The sequence below is a fragment of the Pelophylax lessonae genome (genome assembly GCF_965119305.1).
Source record: "Pelophylax lessonae genome assembly, chromosome: 2".
NCBI classification, from domain to species: Eukaryota; Metazoa; Chordata; class Amphibia; order Anura; family Ranidae; genus Pelophylax; species Pelophylax lessonae.
In genome coordinates this window covers 746,707,813-746,727,302 of record NC_138769.1, presented here as the reverse complement: position 1 = coordinate 746,727,302, position 19,490 = coordinate 746,707,813, and the positions used below count along the sequence as shown (strand labels likewise).

The 19,490-nt window shown below is 45.5% G+C and overlaps 2 protein-coding genes across 2 annotated transcripts in view; one reads left to right on the top strand and one right to left on the bottom strand.

Moving 5' to 3' along the window:
• LOC309548372 (uncharacterized protein) overlaps window positions 1–19,490 on the bottom strand; it is a gene marked incomplete at both ends in the record, with an annotated part of 1,605,927 nt that overhangs the window by 315,090 nt on the left and 1,271,347 nt on the right.
• On the top strand, window positions 18,372–19,402 carry LOC309547872 (uncharacterized protein; the record flags this gene model as incomplete). Its single annotated transcript, XM_082247874.1, has 1 exon — window positions 18,372–19,402. Exon 1 carries the CDS (start codon window positions 18,419–18,421, stop codon window positions 19,400–19,402), a length of 984 nt encoding a protein of 327 aa, XP_082104000.1. The 5' UTR covers window positions 18,372–18,418.

Here is a 19,490-nt window from a genome sequence, read left to right as displayed (position 1 = left end):
ATCTATGGGTTCTGTGTTGATGGGGGGGGGTTGAACTGTGGGTTCTGTGTTGGGGGAGGTAGGTGATCTATGGGTTCTGTGTTGGTGTGGGGGCGGATAGGTGATCTGTGTGTTTTGTGTCAGTGGGGGGGGGGAGAGATAGGTGATCTGTGGGTTCTGTGTTGGTGAAGGTAGGTGATCTGATCTGTGGGTTCTGTTTTGAGGGAGGTAGGTCATCTGTGGGCTCTGTGTTGGTGGGGGGGGGGGTAGGTGATCGGTGGGTTCTGTCAGTGGGGGGGATAGGTGATCTGTGGGTTCTGTGTTGGAGGAGGTAGGTGATCTGTGGGTTCTGTGTTGGGATGAGGTAGGTGATCTGTGGGTTCTATATTGGGGAAGGTAGGTGATCTGTGGGTTCTGTGTTGGTGGGGGAGGGGGTGATATGTGATCTGTGGGTTCTATGTTTGGGGAGGTAGGTGATCTGTGGGTTCTGTGTTGGGTGGAGGTAGGTGATCTGTGGGTTCTATATTGGGGAAGGTAGGTGATCTGTGGGTTCTGTGTTGGTGGGGAAGGGGAAGATAGGTGATCTGTGGGTTCTATGTTTGGGGAGGTAGGTGATCTGTGGGTTCTGTGTTGGGGGGTAGATAGGTGATCTGTGGGTTCTTTTTTGGGGAGGTAGGTGATCTGTGGGTTCTGTGTTGGGGGAAGTAGGTGATCTGTGGGTTCTGTGTTGGGGAGGTAGGTGATCTGTGGGTTCTGTGTTGGGGGAGGTAGGTGATCTGTGGGTTCTGTATTGGTGTGTGTGGCGGGGGAGCAGTGATCTGTGGGTTCTGTGTTGGGGGGTAGGTGATCTGTGGGTTTTGTGTTGGGGGGGTAGGTGATCTGTGGGTTCTATGTTGGGGGAGGTAGGTGATCTGTGGGTTCTGTGTTGGGGGAGGTAGGTGATCTGTGGGTTCTGTGTTGGGGGAGGTAGGTGATCTGTGGGTTCTGTGTTGGGGGGGTAGGTGATCTTTGGGTTCTGTGTTGGGGAAGTAGGTGATCTGTGGGTTCTGTGTTGGGGGAGGGGTGATCTGTGGGTTCTGTGTTGGGGGAGGTAGGTGATCTGTGGGTTCTGTGTTGGTGTGTGTGGGGGGAGCAGTGATCTGTGGGTTCTGTGTTGGGGGAGGGTAGGTGATCTGTGGGTTCTGTGTTGGGGAGGTAGGTGATCTGTGGGTTCTGTGTTGGGGGAAGTAGGTGATCTGTGTTTGATAAGGTAGGCATTGTAAGTAAATTTGTGTGAAGGCGCCTGGTTCTTAGAGGTTAAACAGTACTGTAACCTGCTGCCCCTTTAATTGTAAAATTACAATAACTAAACTGGATAAATGGTAAAAAGGCGCTGGTAACCCTGGATGTTATTATTAAATGAAAAATAATAATAGTAAAGTGCTAATTCTGTTGTGCAAATGTAGCGAAAAAATATATATAAAATACAGAGTGCTAGCTCTTGTTTCTATTGTGAAAAATAACGCTTTAAGTATTTGAAATTATTCAAAACAAAATAAAAGTGTTAATTTTCATAAACAAAATGACTATAAATGTAAAATAGTGAAGTGCTAGTGAGTAGGGTTGAGCGGACACCTAGATGTCCGTGTTCGACGGGTTCGGCCGAACTTTAAAAAAAAGTCCGGGTCCGTGTCCCGGACTTTTACCGAACTTTTCCCGGACACCGAACCCCATTGAAGTCAATGGGGACCCGAACTTTAAGGCACTAAAATGGCTCTAAAACACCAAAGGAAAGGGCTAGAGTGCTGCAAATGGCAGCAAAACGTAATTAAGAGCATGGCAAGTGCTCTGCAAACAAATGTGGATAGGGAAATAACTTAAAACAACAAAAAAAAACAGAAAAATAAAACAATGTTCTTCTTCATCTCTGAAGGACGAGGCCCATATGGAGTAGGAGGGAGGTTGAGGTGGTGGTGGATGTGGCGGTGACATAGGCGTGCGCACAGGGTGTGCTGGGTGTGCCTGGGCACACCCTAATCACCTAGGGCACATAGCATTGCCAGTGAGGAGATGGGAAAGATCTCCCTGGGACCTGCTCTGCTCTATTTCTCCTTGCCTACAGGTACATGGCCCCGATACATTACTCTCCCTGCTGGCAAACACATGCATGTGTATTTCAACTTTGGGGTGCACACCTTAATGCAATAGGCTGCGCACACCTATGGGCGGTGTAGGTGGAAGCGGCGGTGGAGGAGGACCAGGGCCGGATTAACAGCATCATGGGCTTGGTGCTGAGGATTTTGAAGGGCCTTAGGGCCGTGCCTTGCCATGCACCCAGAGGAGGAAGGGTGCAGCCATGCATGCCTAATTCAACATGGGATGCTGTCTCTGAAGCCCATAAACACATCCATGCATCGCCAACTGTCCCTCCTTGTCCGGCCTTCACGCTGTGTGGGGAGGTTCTGAGGGTGCTGCCTGGGGAAGCGAGCATAGAAGCCAGACTTCTGTGTTTACAAGTGACAGAAGAGCGGTAACAGTGAATATGGCCAACCCGGGGCCTATATAAAAGGTAGGGGCCTGGAGCTGCAGCTCCAATAGACCCTACATTAATCTGGCCCTGAGGAGGAGGACGAGGTAGCCAACACTGCTTCTTTTCACAAATTTTAAATGAGGGTACACCCCAAAAGAGTGAGAAAGAGCAAAAATGGAACAATGGGTGGGTAAGGTCGGTATCCATTGCTATTCTACATAAGGTACGGAAAAGTCCCGTGGGATCCATGCCTGGTTCATTTTAATGAACGTGAGCTTGTCCACATTGTCTCTGGACAGGCGGCTGCGCTTGTCTGTTATAACGCCCCCAGCCGTGCTAAATACCCGTTCAGATAATACACTGGCTGCAGGGCACGCCAGCACCTCCAAGGCGTAAAGGGCAAGCTCAGGCCATGTGCCCAATTTGGAGACCCAGAAGTTGAAGGGGGCAGACCCGTCATTCACTACATGTAGGCGTGTGCACACATACTGCTCCACCATGTTGGTAAAATGCTGCCTCCTGCTAAGACGTTCCATCTGAGCTGCTGGTGCTGCTGTTTGTTGTGGCGTGCTGACAAAGCTTTTCCACATTTCGGCCATGCTAACCCTGCCTTCTGAGGTGCTGGCGGTGCCCTGGTTGCGTTGGCGACCTCCTCCTCCTCCTCCTCTGCCTTGTGCTTCCACTGTGGCCCCGCTGTCAGATGGGAATGCCAGCAGCATGGCGTCTACCAGCGTGCGCTTGTACTCGCGCATCTTGCGATCGCGCTCCAGTGAGTGAATTAAGGACGGTACGTTGTCCTTGTAACGGGGATCCAGCAGCGTGGCCACCCAGTAATCAGCACAAGTTAGAATGTGGGCAACTCGGCGGTCGTTGTGGAGACACTGCAGCATGTAATCGCTCATGTGTGCCAGGCTGCCCAGAGGCAACGAAAGGCTGTCCTCTGTGGGAGGTGTATGGTCCGTGTCCTCTGTATCCCCCCAGCCACGCACCAGTGATGGCCATGAGCTGGCCTGGGTGCCACCCTGCTGTGAACATGGTTCCATCTCCTCCTCCAGCTCCTCCTCCTCCTCATCCTCCTCATCCTCCAGAACTGTGCCCCTGCTGGACAATTGCGTCCCTGGCGTTTGCGTGTGCAGGAACCCACCCTCGGAGCCCCTTGCGAATGACTGCCCTGAAAGCCTTGGAAATGTTACCTCTTCATCCTCCTCCTCCTCCTCATCCTGTGCCACATCCTCTTCCATCATCGCCCGAATTGTTTTTTCAAGGAGGCATAGAAGTGGGATAGTTAAGCTGAGAACGGCGTCATTGCCACTGGCCATGTTGGTGGAGTACTCAAAACAGCGCAACAAGGCACACAGGTCTCGCATGGAGGCCCAGTTATTGGTGGTGAAGTGGTGCTGTTCCGCAGAGCGACTCACGCGTGCGTGCTGCAGCTGAAACTCCACTATGGCCTGCTGCTGCTCGCACAGTCTTTCCAGCATGTGCAAGGTGGAGTTCCACCTTGTGGGCACGTCACATATGAGGCGGTGAGCGGGAAGGCCGAAGTTACGCTGCAGCGCTGCCAGGCGAGCAGCAGCAGGGTGAGAACGCCGAAAGTGCGCACAAACGGCCCGCACTTTCTGCAGCAGCTCTGACATATTGGGGTAGTTTTTAAGGAACCTCTGCACCACCAAATTCAGCACATGCGCCAGGCAAGGGATGTGCGTCAAACCGGCTAGGCCCAGAGCTGCTATGAGATTTCGCCCGTTATCGCACACCACCAGGCCGGGCTTGAGGCTCGCTGGCAGCAACCACTCATTTGTCTGCTGTTCCATGCTCCTCCACAACTCCTGCGCGGTGTGTGGTTTGTCCCCCAAACAGGCAAGTTGTAAAACTGCCTGCTGTCGTTTACCCCTGGCCGTGCTGAAGTTGGTGGTGAAGGTGTTACGCTGTCCGGATGAGGAGGCGGTAGAGGATGAGGAAGCGGAGTAGGAGGAGTTAGGAACAGGAGGCAAACTGAAGCGCCCTGCAATCCTCGGTGGTGGAAGGACATGCGCCAAATTGCTATCCGCCTCAGGCCCATCCGCCACTGCATTTACCCAGTGTGCCGTTAGGGAGATATAACGCCCCTGACCGTGCTTACTGGTCCACGTATCCGTAGTTAGGTGGACCTTGGCACAGATGGCGTTGCGCAGTGCACACCTGATTTTTTCCCCCACTTGGTTGTGCAGGGAAGGGATGGCTTGCCTGGAAAAGTAGTGGCGGCTGGGCACGACGTACTGTGGGACAGCCACCGACATAAGGTTTTTAAAACTGTGCGTCTCCACCAGACGGAATGACAGCATTTCAAAGGCCAATAATTTTGAAATGCTGGCATTCAGGGCCAGGGATCGCGGGTGGGTAGGGGGGTACTTCCTCTTCCTCTCAAGTGTTTGGGAGATGGAAAGCTGAACGCTTCCACGGGACATTGTGGAGATGGTTGTTGGTGACCCAGGTGGTGGTGTTGCTGACAGATCGTCTGTTTGCGGGGTGGCAGGTGCCGGTATCACTACAGATGTGGCTGGAGCGGCCGAGACTGCAGCAGAAGAGGAAGCAGGATGAGCCAGAGACGTTTCTTGGTTTTGAAGGTGTGTACTCCACTGCAGCTCGTGCTTTGCACTTAGATGCCTGATCATGCAGGTTGTGCTCAGGTTGAGAAGGTTCATGCCTCGCTTCAAGCTCTGATTGCACAGGGTGCAAACCACTCGTGTCCTGTCATCAGCACATTTTCTAAAGAACTTCCACGCTAGAGAACTCCTTTGAGCTGACTTTGGTGCGCTCGTTCCCTTGCTGCGTTGGGCAGTAGCGGGCGTAGTGTCTAGGGCACGGCCGCTCCGCTTCTGCACCCTGCTCCCTCTTCTGCTGTGCTGGTGGCTCTGTGCGACCACCGCCTCTTCCTCCAAACTACTCAGTTCACCTGCATGACGTTCATTCCATGTGGGGTCGAGGACCTCATCGTCCTCCACATCATCTTCCACCCAGTCTTCACCCCTGCCCTCCTTGTCGGTCTCCACAATGCTGAACGCCGCAGCAGTTGGCACCTGCGTTTCGTCATCATCGGAGACGTGCTGCGATGATCCTTGCATGTACTCATCTTGAGGAATAAGTGGTTGGGCATCGCTGCACTCAATCTCTTCCACTTCTGGGGCAGGGCTAGGTGGATGGCCCTGGGAAACCCTGCTGACAGAGTCCTCAAAAAGAATAAGAGACTGCTGTATGGCTTGGGGCTCAGACTGCTGGCCTGATTTGCAAGGGGGTGAGGTGAAAGACGGTTGGACATTGGCTGCAGGTGCCAACTCTGACCTTTCTGCAGTAGACTGGGTGGGAGACAATGTGAAGGAACTGGAGGCACTGTCAGCAGCAAACCAATCTACTATCGCCTCAACTTGTTCTGGCCTCATCACTTCTAGGGGCGTTTGATGCCCTACCAAATACTGATGCAGGTTCTGTCGCCTACTCACACTTGAGGAAGGTGTTTCACTTGTGCGTGTAGCTGGCACAGATCGACCATGTCCTCTCCTTGCAACAGGAGCTCTACCAGCAGCACCACGACCCAGGCCACGGCCCTTATTTGACGGTCTCCTCATATTTCTGTAATTTAAGATCTTGCCCTAGAAAGGTTTTTATTGAATAGCGGAATAGAAAATATGATCCAAAAAAAGTGTATGTATATCACACGTACACAACCACACTAGGCCCCAATTACTATTGTTTGTATCCCTAAAAGGCTAGATGAGGAGTAGGGGGAGTATGGAACAGGCAGCACCCTCAAACCTTCAGAAGTATGAGATGAACCCCAACAACTTGGAAAGGTGGATCTCTCTCACACGTACCGACACAGACTATCCCGCAATTCAATTGATCCTCAAAGGTTTTTATTGAATAGCGGAATAGGAAATATGATCAAAAAAAGTGTATGTATCTCGCACGTACACAACCACACTAGGCCCCAATTACTATTGTTTGTACCCCTAAAATGCTAGATGAGGAGTAGGGGGGGTATGGAACAGGCAGCACCCTCAAACCTTCAGAAGTATGAGATGAACCCCAACAACTTGGAAAGGTGGATCTCTCTCACACGTACCGACACAGACTATCCCGCAATTCAATTGATCCTCAAAGGTTTTTATTGAATAGCGGAATAGGAAATATGATCAAAAAAAGTGTATGTATCTCGCACGTACACAACCACACTAGGCCCCAATTACTATTGTTTGTACACCTAAAAGGATGGATGAGGAGGAGGAGGAGTATGGAACAGGCAGCACCCTCAAAGCTTCAGAAGTATGAGATGAACCCCAAAAACTTGGAAAGGTGGATCTCACACGTACCGACACAGACTATTCCGCAATTTAATTGATCCCCAAAGGTTTTTATTGAATAGCGGAATAGGAAATATGATCAAAAAATGTGTATGTATCTCACACGTACAGAAGCACACTAGGCCCCAATTACTATTGTTTGTACACCTAAAAGGATGGATGAGGAGGAGGAGGAGTATGGAACAGGCAGCACCCTCAAAGCTTCAGAAGTATGAGATGAACCCCAAAAACTTGGAAAGGTGGATCTCACACGTACCGACACAGACTATTCCGCAATTTAATTGATCCCCAAAGGTTTTTATTGAATAGCGGAATAGGAAATATGATCAAAAAATGTGTATGTATCTCACACGTACAGAAGCACACTAGGCCCCAATTACTATTGTTTGTACACCTAAAAGGATGGATGAGGAGGAGGAGGAGTATGGAACAGGCAGCACCCTCAAAGCTTCAGAAGTATGAGATGAACCCCAAAAACTTGGAAAGGTGGATCTCACACGTACCGACACAGACTATCCCGCAATTTAATTGATCCCCAAAGGTTTTTATTGAATAGCGGAATAGGAAATATGATCAAAAAATGTGTATGTATCTCACACGTACAGAAGCACACTAGGCCCCAATTACTATTGTTTGTACACCTAAAAGGATGGATGAGGAGGAGGAGGAGTATGGAACAGGCAGCACCCTCAAAGCTTCAGAAGTATGAGATGAACCCCAAAAACTTGGAAAGGTGGATCTCACACGTACCGACACAGACTATCCCGCAATTTAATTGATCCCCAAAGGTTTTTATTGAATAGCGGAATAGGAAATATGATCAAAAAAAGTGTATGTATCTCGCACGTACAGAAACACACTAGGCCCCAATTACTATTGTTTGTACACCTAAAAGGATGGATGAGGAGGAGGAGGAGTATGGAACAGGCAGCACCCTCAAAGCTTCAGAAGTATGAGATGAACCCCAAAAACTTGGAAAGGTGGATCTCACACGTACCGACACAGACTATTCCGCAATTTAATTGATCCCCAAAGGTTTTTATTGAATAGCGGAATAGGAAATATGATCAAAAAATGTGTATGTATCTCACACGTACAGAAGCACACTAGGCCCCAATTACTATTGTTTGTACACCTAAAAGGATGGATGAGGAGGAGGAGGAGTATGGAACAGGCAGCACCCTCAAAGCTTCAGAAGTATGAGATGAACCCCAAAAACTTGGAAAGGTGGATCTCACACGTACCGACACAGACTATTCCGCAATTTAATTGATCCCCAAAGGTTTTTATTGAATAGCGGAATAGGAAATATGATCAAAAAATGTGTATGTATCTCACACGTACAGAAGCACACTAGGCCCCAATTACTATTGTTTGTACACCTAAAAGGATGGATGAGGAGGAGGAGGAGTATGGAACAGGCAGCACCCTCAAAGCTTCAGAAGTATGAGATGAACCCCAAAAACTTGGAAAGGTGGATCTCACACGTACCGACACAGACTATCCCGCAATTTAATTGATCCCCAAAGGTTTTTATTGAATAGCGGAATAGGAAATATGATCAAAAAAAGTGTATGTATCTCGCACGTACACAACCACACTAGGCCCCAATTACTATTGTTTGTACCCCTAAAAGGCTAGATGAGGAGTAGGGGGGGTATGGAACAGGCAGCACCCTCAAACCTTCAGAAGTATGAGATGAACCCCAACAACTTGGAAAGGTGGATCTCTCTCACACGTACCGACACAGACTATCCCGCAATTCAATTGATCCTCAAAGGTTTTTATTGAATAGCGGAATAGGAAATATGATCAAAAAAAGTGTATGTATCTCGCACGTACACAACCACACTAGGCCCCAATTACTATTGTTTGTACCCCTAAAAGGCTAGATGAGGAGTAGGGGGGGTATGGAACAGGCAGCACCCTCAAACCTTCAGAAGTATGAGATGAACCCCAACAACTTGGAAAGGTGGATCTCTCTCACACGTACCAACACAGACTATCCCCCAATTTAACTGATCCCCAAAGGTTTTTGATTAAATAGCGGAATAGAAAATATGATCCCAAAAAAGTGTATGTATATCACACGTACACAACCACACTAGGCCCCAATTACTATTGTTTGTACCCCTAAAAGGCTAGGAGTAGGGGGAGTATGGAACAGGCAGCACCCTCAAACCTTCAGAAGTATGAGATGAACCCCAACAACTTGGAAAGGTGGATCTCTCTCACACGTACCAACACAGACTATCCCCCAATTTAACTGATCCCCAGAGGTTTTTGATTAAATAGCGGAATAGAAAATATGATCCCAAAAAAGTGTATGTATATCACACGTACACAACCACACTAGGCCCCAATTACTATTGTTTGTACCCCTAAAAGGCTAGGAGTAGGGGGAGTATGGAACAGGCAGCACCCTCAAACCTTCAGAAGTATGAGATGAACCCCAACAACTTGGAAAGGTGGATCTCTCTCACACGTACCAACACAGACTATCCCCCAATTTAACTGATCCCCAAAGGTTTTTGATTAAATAGCGGAATAGAAAATATGATCCCAAAAAAGTGTATGTATATCACACGTACACAACCACACTAGGCCCCAATTACTATTGTTTGTACCCCTAAAAGGCTAGGAGTAGGGGGAGTATGGAACAGGCAGCACCCTCAAACCTTCAGAAGTATGAGATGAACCCCAACAACTTGGAAAGGTGGATCTCTCTCACACGTACCGACACAGACTATCCCGCAATTCAATTGATCCTCAAAGGTTTTTATTGAATAGCGGAATAGGAAATATGATCAAAAAAAGTGTATGTATCTCGCACGTACAGAAACACACTAGGCCCCAATTACTATTGTTTGTACACCTAAAAGGATGGATGAGGAGGAGGAGGAGTATGGAACAGGCAGCACCCTCAAAGCTTCAGAAGTATGAGATGAACCCCAAAAACTTGGAAAGGTGGATCTCACACGTACCGACACAGACTATTCCGCAATTTAATTGATCCCCAAAGGTTTTTATTGAATAGCGGAATAGGAAATATGATCAAAAAATGTGTATGTATCTCACACGTACAGAAGCACACTAGGCCCCAATTACTATTGTTTGTACACCTAAAAGGATGGATGAGGAGGAGGAGGAGTATGGAACAGGCAGCACCCTCAAAGCTTCAGAAGTATGAGATGAACCCCAAAAACTTGGAAAGGTGGATCTCACACGTACCGACACAGACTATTCCGCAATTTAATTGATCCCCAAAGGTTTTTATTGAATAGCGGAATAGGAAATATGATCAAAAAATGTGTATGTATCTCACACGTACAGAAGCACACTAGGCCCCAATTACTATTGTTTGTACACCTAAAAGGATGGATGAGGAGGAGGAGGAGTATGGAACAGGCAGCACCCTCAAAGCTTCAGAAGTATGAGATGAACCCCAAAAACTTGGAAAGGTGGATCTCACACGTACCGACACAGACTATCCCGCAATTTAATTGATCCCCAAAGGTTTTTATTGAATAGCGGAATAGGAAATATGATCAAAAAAAGTGTATGTATCTCGCACGTACACAACCACACTAGGCCCCAATTACTATTGTTTGTACCCCTAAAAGGCTAGATGAGGAGTAGGGGGGGTATGGAACAGGCAGCACCCTCAAACCTTCAGAAGTATGAGATGAACCCCAACAACTTGGAAAGGTGGATCTCTCTCACACGTACCGACACAGACTATCCCGCAATTCAATTGATCCTCAAAGGTTTTTATTGAATAGCGGAATAGGAAATATGATCAAAAAAAGTGTATGTATCTCGCACGTACACAACCACACTAGGCCCCAATTACTATTGTTTGTACCCCTAAAAGGCTAGATGAGGAGTAGGGGGGGTATGGAACAGGCAGCACCCTCAAACCTTCAGAAGTATGAGATGAACCCCAACAACTTGGAAAGGTGGATCTCTCTCACACGTACCAACACAGACTATCCCCCAATTTAACTGATCCCCAAAGGTTTTTGATTAAATAGCGGAATAGAAAATATGATCCCAAAAAAGTGTATGTATATCACACGTACACAACCACACTAGGCCCCAATTACTATTGTTTGTACCCCTAAAAGGCTAGGAGTAGGGGGGAGTATGGAACAGGCAGCACCCTCAAACCTTCAGAAGTATGAGATGAACCCCAACAACTTGGAAAGGTGGATCTCTCTCACACGTACCAACACAGACTATCCCCCAATTTAACTGATCCCCAGAGGTTTTTGATTAAATAGCGGAATAGAAAATATGATCCCAAAAAAGTGTATGTATATCACACGTACACAACCACACTAGGCCCCAATTACTATTGTTTGTACCCCTAAAAGGCTAGGAGTAGGGGGAGTATGGAACAGGCAGCACCCTCAAACCTTCAGAAGTATGAGATGAACCCCAACAACTTGGAAAGGTGGATCTCTCTCACACGTACCAACACAGACTATCCCCCAATTTAACTGATCCCCAAAGGTTTTTGATTAAATAGCGGAATAGAAAATATGATCCCAAAAAAGTGTATGTATATCACACGTACACAACCACACTAGGCCCCAATTACTATTGTTTGTACCCCTAAAAGGCTAGGAGTAGGGGGAGTATGGAACAGGCAGCACCCTCAAACCTTCAGAAGTATGAGATGAACCCCAACAACTTGGAAAGGTGGATCTCTCTCACACGTACCAACACAGACTATCCCCCAATTTAACTGATCCCCAGAGGTTTTTGATTAAATAGCGGAATAGAAAATATGATCCCAAAAAAGTGTATGTATATCACACGTACACAACCACACTAGGCCCCAATTACTATTGTTTGTACCCCTAAAAGGCTAGGAGTAGGGGGAGTATGGAACAGGCAGCACCCTCAAACCTTCAGAAGTATGAGATGAACCCCAACAACTTGGAAAGGTGGATCTCTCTCACACGTACCAACACAGACTATCCCCCAATTTAACTGATCCCCAGAGGTTTTTGATTAAATAGCGGAATAGAAAATATGATCCCAAAAAAGTGTATGTATATCACACGTACACAACCACACTAGGCCCCAATTACTATTGTTTGTACCCCTAAAAGGCTAGGAGTAGGGGGGAGTATGGAACAGGCAGCACCCTCAAACCTTCAGAAGTATGAGATGAACCCCAACAACTTGGAAAGGTGGATCTCTCTCACACGTACCAACACAGACTATCCCCCAATTTAACTGATCCCCAAAGGTTTTTGATTAAATAGCGGAATAGAAAATATGATCCCAAAAAAGTGTATGTATATCACACGTACACAACCACACTAGGCCCCAATTACTATTGTTTGTACCCCTAAAAGGCTAGATGAGGAGTAGGGGGAGTATGGAACAGGCAGCACCCTCAAACCTTCAGTATGAGATTGTGTTCACTGTACCCCACAAAGATTGAGTTCACTGCACCCCACAATGATTGTGTTCACTGCACCCCACAAAGATTGTGTTCACTGCACCTCACAAAGATTGTGTTCACTGTACCCCCCAAAGATTTTGTTCACTGCACCCCACAAAGATTCTGTTCACTGTACCCCACAAAGATTGTGTTCACTGCACCCCAAAAAGATTGTGTTCACTGCACCCCAAAAAGGATGTTGTTCACTGCACCCCAAAAAGGATGTTGTTCACTCCACCCCAAAAAGATTGTGTTCACTGCACCCCACAAAGATTGTGTTCACTGCACCCCAAAAAGATTGTGTTCACTGCACCCCAAAAATGATTTTGTTCACTGCACCCCAAAAAGGATTTTGTTCACTGCACCCCAAAAAGGATGTTGTTCACTCCACCCCAAAAAGATTGTGTTCACTGCACCCCAAAAAGATTGTGTTCACTGCACCCCACAAAGGATTTTGTTCACTGCACCCCAAAAAGATTGTGTTCACTGCACCCCAAAAAGGATGTTGTTCACTGCACCCCAAAAAGGATTTTGTTCACTGCACCCCAAAAAGATTGTGTTCACTGCACCCCACAAAGGATTTTGTTCACTGCACCCCACAAAGATTGTGTTCACTGCACACCAAAAAGGATTGTGTTCACTGCACCCCAAAAAGATTTTGTTCACTGCACCCCAAAAAGATTGTGTTCACTGCAGCCCAAAAAGATTGTGTTCACTGCAGCCCAAAAAGATTGTGTTCACTGCAGCCCAAAAAGATTGTGTTCACTGCAGCCCAAAAAGATTGTGTTCACTGCAGCCCAAAAAGATTGTGTTCACTGCAGCTCACACACAGAAAAATGGATGTGGATCACTGACACCTGCCTATCTCCAATCCCACACCACACAGCAATATCGATTGTAGTTTGTAGAACACAGTTTCCCTAAAATTCAGCAGACTCTGTCCCTAACAGGATTGAGAAGAGATCGTAGATCAGGATTGAGTGCAGATTCACCCCACCCCCCACACAGCAATATCGATTGTAGTTTGTAGAACACAGTTTCCCTAAAATTCAGCAGACTCTGTCCCTAACAGGATTGAGAAGAGATCGTAGATCAGGATTGAGTGCAGATTCACCCCACCCCCCACACAGCAATATCGATTGTAGTTTGTAGAACACAGTTTCCCTAAAATTCAGCAGACTCTGTCCCTAACAGGATTGAGAAGAGATCGTAGATCAGGATTGAGTGCAGATTCACCCCACCCCCCACACAGCAATATCGATTGTAGTTTGTAGAAGACACTGACCCTATATAATTCAGCAGACTCTATCCCTAAAATGCCTACAACTCGCCCTGCCTAAACACTCCGACCTGTCCCTCAATTCTATCCGGACACAAATGGTTTTTTCCTGCCTATCTTTCCCTAATCAGCAGCCAGCACGTTGATGTGTGCTCTCTGTCCCTGAATCTAAGCAGCATAATGACGCCGCTGCGGCTGCCTCGAACTTATAAAGACTTGGTCACATGCTTCAGACGGCCAATCACAGCTACTGAGACATTTGCAGGCATGGCTGGGATGGCTTAAGGCACACCAGTTAAACGATTGTTGATTGGCTGTTGAAAGCCCGCCATGAAAAGAGCGCCAAAGCATGCAAAACCCGGAAATAAAACGACCGAACACGGATTTTTACCCGAACATACAGTAAAGTGTCCGTGTCCATGTTCGGGTACAAAAAATCCAATTATTCGGTACGAACACGAATAATACAGTCCGTGTTCGCTCAACACTACTAGTGAGAAGAAAGTGTTCTGTGCAATACAAGAAAATCCATAAAGTGCCGGACAGTGCAATAAGTTACCATTAAGGTGCTTGTTAATAGCAAATACACTTATTATATCTTCAAAAAGTTCCAATATTAAAAATATAAATATATTGCTCTGTGAATAAATAAATTGACAAACAATTGTATAAATATAAATATAGTGCTTGAAAAGTGCTTGAATAGTGGGCTGTGATCCAGACAGTTCATGCTAAATAGTGTAGGAATTGATTTCCTATGGATCAGGGGCTCCGGTGAATAAGGGTGGTAATCGATGCCTCTTACCAGATCCTGGTAGGTCACACAGACCTCAAATGCCTGTGATCCTATTTCCTTAGGTGGATCACACCATAGGCTCACCTTCACTCCACCTTGATTATTTTTATGGTTTCCAACAAAAGGATGATTTGGAAGAAATAATAATATACTCCTTCTCCTCACTCCTCCATTAGTTACCTCACCTGGGTGTATATTAAGCCCATATGCAGGGAGACAGATAAGAAGATAAAAATAGTGTAATACTGTATTTATTTTATATTACATCAAAACATAAAAATGGCTGCTTACTTATTGTTGGGCCCACCTGGCACAGGGCAATGCCCATCGGTTGCTATGGGTAGTAGTGGGATCGGGGGTGCAGGATCTGCAGTCTCCTGATACTCTCCGATATCCTTCCTAGTTCACCCTTGTAGCGTGGCAGCGGTCCGGCGTGCGTTCCAATGCGATAGGAGGTGACGTTACTATTACTCTCAACTTCCGGGTTTAGGAGAGACCAGTGATTTTGTTTATGAAAATTAACACTTTTATTTTGTTTTGAATAATTTCAAATACTTAAAGCGTTATTTTTCACAATAGAAACAAGAGCTAGCACTCTGTATTTTATATATATATATTTTTTTGCTACATTTGCACAACAGAATTAGCACTTTACTATTATTATTTTTCATTTAATAATAACATCCAGGGTTACCAGCGCCTTTTTACCATTTTATCCAGGCATATTGTAAGACCTTTGTGTGTGAGGAGGAATGTGAAAGGGAAAGGGTGTAATATTTATTTATTTATTTATTTCAGGTACTTATATAGCGCTGTCAATTTACGCAGCGCTTTACATATACATTGCACATTCACATCAGTCCCTGCCCTAAAGGAGCTTACAATCTAAGGTCCCTAACTCACATACATACACAGTAGGGACAATATTTTTGAACAGGATCCATTTAACCTACCAGCATGTCTTTGGAGTGTGGGAGGAAACCGGAGTACCCAGAGGAAACCCAGGCAGGCACAGGGAGAACATGCAAACTCCAGGCAGGTAGTGTCGTGGTTGGGAATCGAACCAGCGACCCTCTTGCTGCTAGGTGAAAGTGGGTCGCTGGTTCGATCTGGAGGAATGTGTATGGGGGAGGGGTAAGAAGACAGGGAGGGCTGTGTATGGGGGAGGGGTAAGAAGACAGGGAGGGCTGTGTATGGGGGAGGGGTGAGAAGCTGGGGAGGTCTGTGTATGGGGGAGGGGTGAGAAGGGCTGTGTATGGGGGAGGGGTGAGAAGCCAGTTTATAGAGGAGGTCCAGTGCTAGAATTCTTGCTCTCGCTCTAATGTTCACAATGATACCTCACGTGTGTTGCAAACACCATTTACATACAGTATGTGTGCGTGACTTAAGAATGTGTTCACTTCTGCTAGCAAGCCTTTTTTTTTTCATATTTATTAAAATTTTTATTGACCTTTTTTTCTTTACAATGTCCCTTTATTTTTTTTTCACCTTTATTCCTAGTACAAGAAATGTAAACATCCCTTTTAACAGAAATAAGGGATGACAAGTCTTCTTTATGGAGAGAACTGGGGTCTACCTTTGAAAGCAAAAGATCAAAAAAAAAAAGTGATCTTTTGCTTTAAAAAAAAAGAAAAAAAACAAACCTGGTTACCTCGGCCCTAGACTGGAAGTGATGTCATGATGTCACTCCGGTCCTCCTAGATTGTAGAGGTGATTAGAGACGATCTGGTTTCTTCTCACCTCTGTGACCAGCTGTGCGAACTGTCGGATCATTTCCCAGGCTGACTGGTAAGAACAGAAGGCCCGAGAAACACTGGTGAGAAGCAGGAGTGGGGGAGGGGGAGGGGACACCCCCCCTCTCACTGCTTCTAAAAGTGATCCAGCAGCTACTGCTCAGATTGCTTTTATGAGAAATAGAATTGCAGTCTTCAGCCATAATCCCGGTAAACCATTTCAAAACTGCAACGAATATATATGTGTTGCGTTTGGCAAAAGATTATGCATTTATTGATGAAACCTTTATTAATGAGCGTTACAGACGGGTCAGATGACAATGCATTCTTCCATGATGCCGGAATAAAGATAAGTCGGCCAACAGGTCACACAATTTCCATATCCCATCACTTCCTTACCAATCAAAATGGAGATTTCACAACTTTATCCCTTCTGAAATGGGAGGAGATTTGGGTCACACATTCACCCAGACAGAAAGAGATCGTATCCTATTCTTTACTCACAAATCCTCCTTTTCCAGCAGTGTCCAGAAGTCCAGATATAACCTTTGACCAGATGGTATACATTCCCCTCTTTTGCACAACATTTTTCCCACAACCTTTCCTACCTGTTGGAGGTGCAATAATGCCAGGGCAACTCTTTTGTTTGATCTCTTACTATTAAAAATTCAAAATACTTACATCTTACAAAGCCCTCCACAACTCTTCCCCCATCTACATCACCAACCTTGTCTCAAAATACCAACCAAACCATTCTCTTCACTCCTCACAATACCTCCTACTCTACTCACCTCCAGGACTTCTCCAGAGCCTCTCCCATCCTCTGGAACTCTCTACCTCAATCTGTCTATCTTCTACTCTGTATTTAGGTGATCTCTGAAAACCCTTTATCTTTAACACATTCACCTTCTTCGTTTCTGTTATAAAATTTTGCAAATAAATAACCTTTCATCTTAATTTTAGGCCAAAATATATTCTGCTACATTTCTTTGGTAAAAAGAACCCAAATCGGTGTATAGTGATGAGCTTCGTGTTTGAGACGAACCTAAGTTCGACTCGAACACTGCCTGTTCGCAGAATAGCGAGCAAATGGGCTTCTTCGCGGGGACTTCGAGTTCCCACATCCATTATTAATTTAATAGGTTTTAATTAATATCCATAATTAAAATCAATCACCTGCTGGCCAAGGGATTCAAACCCACAGTCTCTCACTTGCGCCACCGTCAAGCCTGCTTATTAATCTAACACTCTCCCTACCTAACTAACTTCTATCTCGCCGTACACACAATTCCACATTCCTTCAGGGAGAGTGTAGTGAGTTACACAGTTTATCAGATAGTGCCGTCCAGTTCTGGGCACCGGTCCTCAGAAAGGATGTGCTGGAACTGGAGAGAATCCAGAGAAGGACAACAAAAATAATTAGGGGAATGTTGGACATCAGCTATGAGGAAAGACTACAAGCATTGAACTTATTCTCTCTGGAGAAGAGACGCTTGAGAGGGGATATGATATTGATGTACAAATACTGTACTGGTGACCATAGCATAAGGAACAAACTTTTCAGAGAAAGGGAATACAGTAAAACACGGGGCCACTCACTAAAACTAGAAAAAAATGGTTTAACCTTAAACTACGTAAGGGAATCTTTACTGTCAGAGCGGTAAGGATGTGGAATTCTTTTCCACAAGCAGTGGCATTAGCAGGTAGCATCGATAGTTTCAAAAAACGATTAGATGGGCACCTTAAGAACAACATACACGGGTATACAATGTTCGGTTAGCAGCAAACAAACACACAGGTTTAACTGGATGGACTGATGTCTTTTTTCAACCTCACTAACTATGTAACTATGTAACAATGGGGCACCTGTTTGGCCATCATATTACAATAGGCCCAGCGGGAAGCAGTTAATAATAAATGTTAAAAATGGAAGCAACTTTTTTTAACCCTTTTTATAGAATTCTGACTTCTGTTTTTTTCTGCACAGATGGATTGATGAACCAAGTTTTTGGTCATGCTTGTCTTGTTACAACAATACAACAAAGTTACATGAGAAGCAAGCCATATGGATGTTATAAGTGACTGAATGTCTTTATTGCAGTTCACTGGAAGATTCACACAGGACACAAGAGCTATCCGTGTTCTAAATGTCATGAATGTTTTGAATGCTCTTCAACATTGATCCAACCTCAGAGGACAACAAACGAGAAGTAATTTTAGTGCTCTGGAAGTGACAATGTCTTTACTGTAAAGTCCAACCCATGTATATATGAGAAGTCATTTCAGAAGATATTTCTTGTTTGGAATGTGATAAAGGTTTTACAATGGAGGCAAAAGGTATAACACACCAGAAGGTTCACACTGGAGAGAAGTCATATCAGTGTTCTGAATGTGGCAAAGCTTTTACAATGAAGTCAAATCTTATCAGACACAAGAGGATTCACACTGGAGAGAAGTCCTATCAGTGTTCTGAATGTGACAAAGCTTTTACACAGAAGTCACATCTTATCACACACCAGAGGAATCACACTGGAGAGAAGTCATATCAATGTTCTGAATGTGGCAAAGCTTTTACACAGAAGTCAGATCTTATCAGACACCAGATGATTCACACTGGAGAGAAGCCATATCAATGTTCTGAATGTGACAAAGCTTTTACAAGGAAGTCACATCTTATCACTCACAAGAGGTTTCACACTGGAGAGAAGCCATATCATCAATGTTCTGAATGTGACAAAGCTTTTACACAGAAGTCAGATCTTATCAGACACCAGATGATTCACACTGGAGAGAAGCCATACCAGTGTTCTGAATGTGGCAAAGCTTTTATACAGAAGTCACATCTTATCACACACCAGATGATTCACACTGGAGAGAAGTCATATCAATGTTCTGAATGTGACAAAGCTTTTATACAGAAGTCAGAGCTTATCAGTCACCAGAGGATTCACACTGGAGAGAAGTCATATCAATGTTCTGAATGTGGCAAAGCTTTTATACAGAAGTCAGATCTTATCACACACCAGAGGATTCACACTGGAGAGAAGTCATATCAGTGTATTGAATGTGGCAAAGCTTTTACACAGAAGTCACATCTTATCACACACCAGATGATTCACACTGGAGAGAAGTCATATCAATGTTCTGAATGTGGCAAAGCTTTTATACAGAAGTCAGAGCTTATCAGTCACCAGAGGATTCACACTGGAGAGAAGCCATATCAGTGTTCTGAATGTGGCAAAGCTTTTACAGTGAAGTCAAACCTTATCAGACACCAGAGGGTTCACACTGGAAGGAAGCCATTTTAATGCTTTGAATGTGACAAAGATTATACAGTAAATGTTGTGCTAAGTATCACTAGAGGATTCATAAGCTTCAGCTGCAGAGAGGAAACTC